At 46.2% G+C, this 1,869-nt stretch overlaps 1 protein-coding gene across 1 annotated transcript; it reads left to right on the top strand.

Annotated features, from left to right (window-relative positions):
* Nucleotides 1-790: 790 nt before the first annotated feature.
* Nucleotides 791-1,642, top strand: LOC113500812. The gene has a single exon (XM_026881710.1). The coding sequence runs from the start codon at nt 791-793 to the stop codon at nt 1,640-1,642; it is 852 nt and encodes a 283-aa protein (XP_026737511.1).
* The last annotated feature ends 227 nt before the right edge of the window (nt 1,643-1,869 follow it).

The raw sequence follows: 1,869 nt of genomic DNA, 5'->3' as shown, positions 1-1,869 counted from the left end.
TTCGGTGATAAAAGGCTGTTTTATGTTTTTAGGTTTAAATAATGTTCAATTGTATTTGAAATGTACTTAATGGTTAAACCACACCGTGTTACGAATATAGAATTAAACTTAAAACGTGGGATGTAATTAATAAACTTAGTTAAATGTTAATGGAGGATAGTTCAGTGCAAAGAAAAGCATACTAAAGTTGTAGGTACTAAGAAAATAGTGCACATTTCAGATTATGAACAAAGTTTACAGAGACTAGGTACTGTGGCGAGTAAGTCGCACGACTAAACGCAGCACAGGATCACGCCATTTTACGTCACAGCGTGCCGTGTGCAAAACAAGTTTCGAAAGCTCCGCCCACCTTGCGACGACAAGTTAACTTAGTGCCGCCTCCCAAGACATGGCGTCTGCGCATCCTTTGTTCGAAGCACTAATGAGGCAAGATGGCGGCGCACTCATCTATTGTCCACGCTAATGAGAGGGCGTAAACTCCTGCGCAAATATGCCAAGTGGGAGCCGTTTTTTATCATAATGTTTAGTATAAATAGCTGTGTATTTTCTAAGATTCATTCATTACGCTTGTGTCTTGCTACCGCAATATAACTCTGTCGCTTTCACCTGGCATTTTATTCCTTCGCTTATCATCTTATTCCTCATTGCTTCTGCTATACCCACCTGTATTATCTACGCAAGTAGTATACTGTAGCCAGCATATACCAACGGAGTCCTATACTACTTCACTGGTGACCCCGACGTGATCCGGATTGAAGTATAGAAACTCGAAGCCTGGTAAACATCAATTATGGTGGACAACAAAGAAGAGGACAAGGATTTCTTCATGACATACCGAGTGGGGGTCAAGACACCAGCCTTCAACGCAGATGATCCACAATTATGGTTCGCGCAGCTTGAGGGCCAGTTCGTTCTCTCCAACATTACTACAGACAACACGAAGTTTTATTACGTGCTGGCGCAGCTCGAGCCACAACATTCAGCTCAAGTACGTGACCTCATAGTGAATCCCCCCTCCACCGGCAGATACGAGAAACTGAAAGCAGAGCTTATTAAACGATTGTCCGCCTCACAGGAAAGGAAGATTAAGCAGCTACTCATGCATGAGGAGTTAGGAGACAGGAAACCCACCCAATTTCTCCGCCACCTGCAGCAACTGGCTGGACCCACTGTCCCGACCGACTTCATCAGATCAATTTGGTGCAGTAGGTTGCCGGCGAACCTCCAAACTATAGTCACGATGCAAGCAAACTCCAGCCTAGAAGAAGTAGCAGAATTAGTAGACCGCATCAATGACATCGTTCCAGTAACCGCGCAAGTAGCTGCTACTAGCATGCCAGTGCCTGGGCAAGTAGCTAGCTCACAGCCCGCAACGAGCCAACAAAGCAGCGCTATCGAAGCGTTGACACAAACAGTGGCTGAGCTATCACGAAAACTTGAGGTTATGAGCTCGCAGTTACGTCACCGATCTTCCCGTTCCCGTTCTGGAGGAAGGTTTAACCAGAACCGCCACCGATCACAATCCCGCACGAGAGACAACCGGTACTGTTACTACCACAGCCGATTTGGCGACAAAGCCCGCAGATGTACAGAACCATGTGCCTATAATAAGAAGGCGTTAAACCACCAAGGCAGCCACTAAAGGCGGATATTGACTGCCATGCAATATCGAGCCGCCTGTTCATTACGGATCGCAGCACTAAGATACAGTTTCTTATAGATACGGGTTCAGACCTGTGTGTATTTCCACGATCCGCTGTACGGGGACCACGCATGAAGACAAAATACGAGTTGTTTGCAGCCAACGGGTCAGTTATCAGCACATATGGATTTCATCCCCTAACACTCAACTTTGGACTCCGCCGCGAG

The sequence above is a fragment of the Trichoplusia ni genome, chromosome 14 (assembly GCF_003590095.1).
Source record: "Trichoplusia ni isolate ovarian cell line Hi5 chromosome 14, tn1, whole genome shotgun sequence".
In the NCBI taxonomy this organism is placed as follows: domain Eukaryota; kingdom Metazoa; phylum Arthropoda; class Insecta; order Lepidoptera; family Noctuidae; genus Trichoplusia; species Trichoplusia ni.
This window is presented reverse-complemented; position numbering and strand designations above follow the sequence as displayed.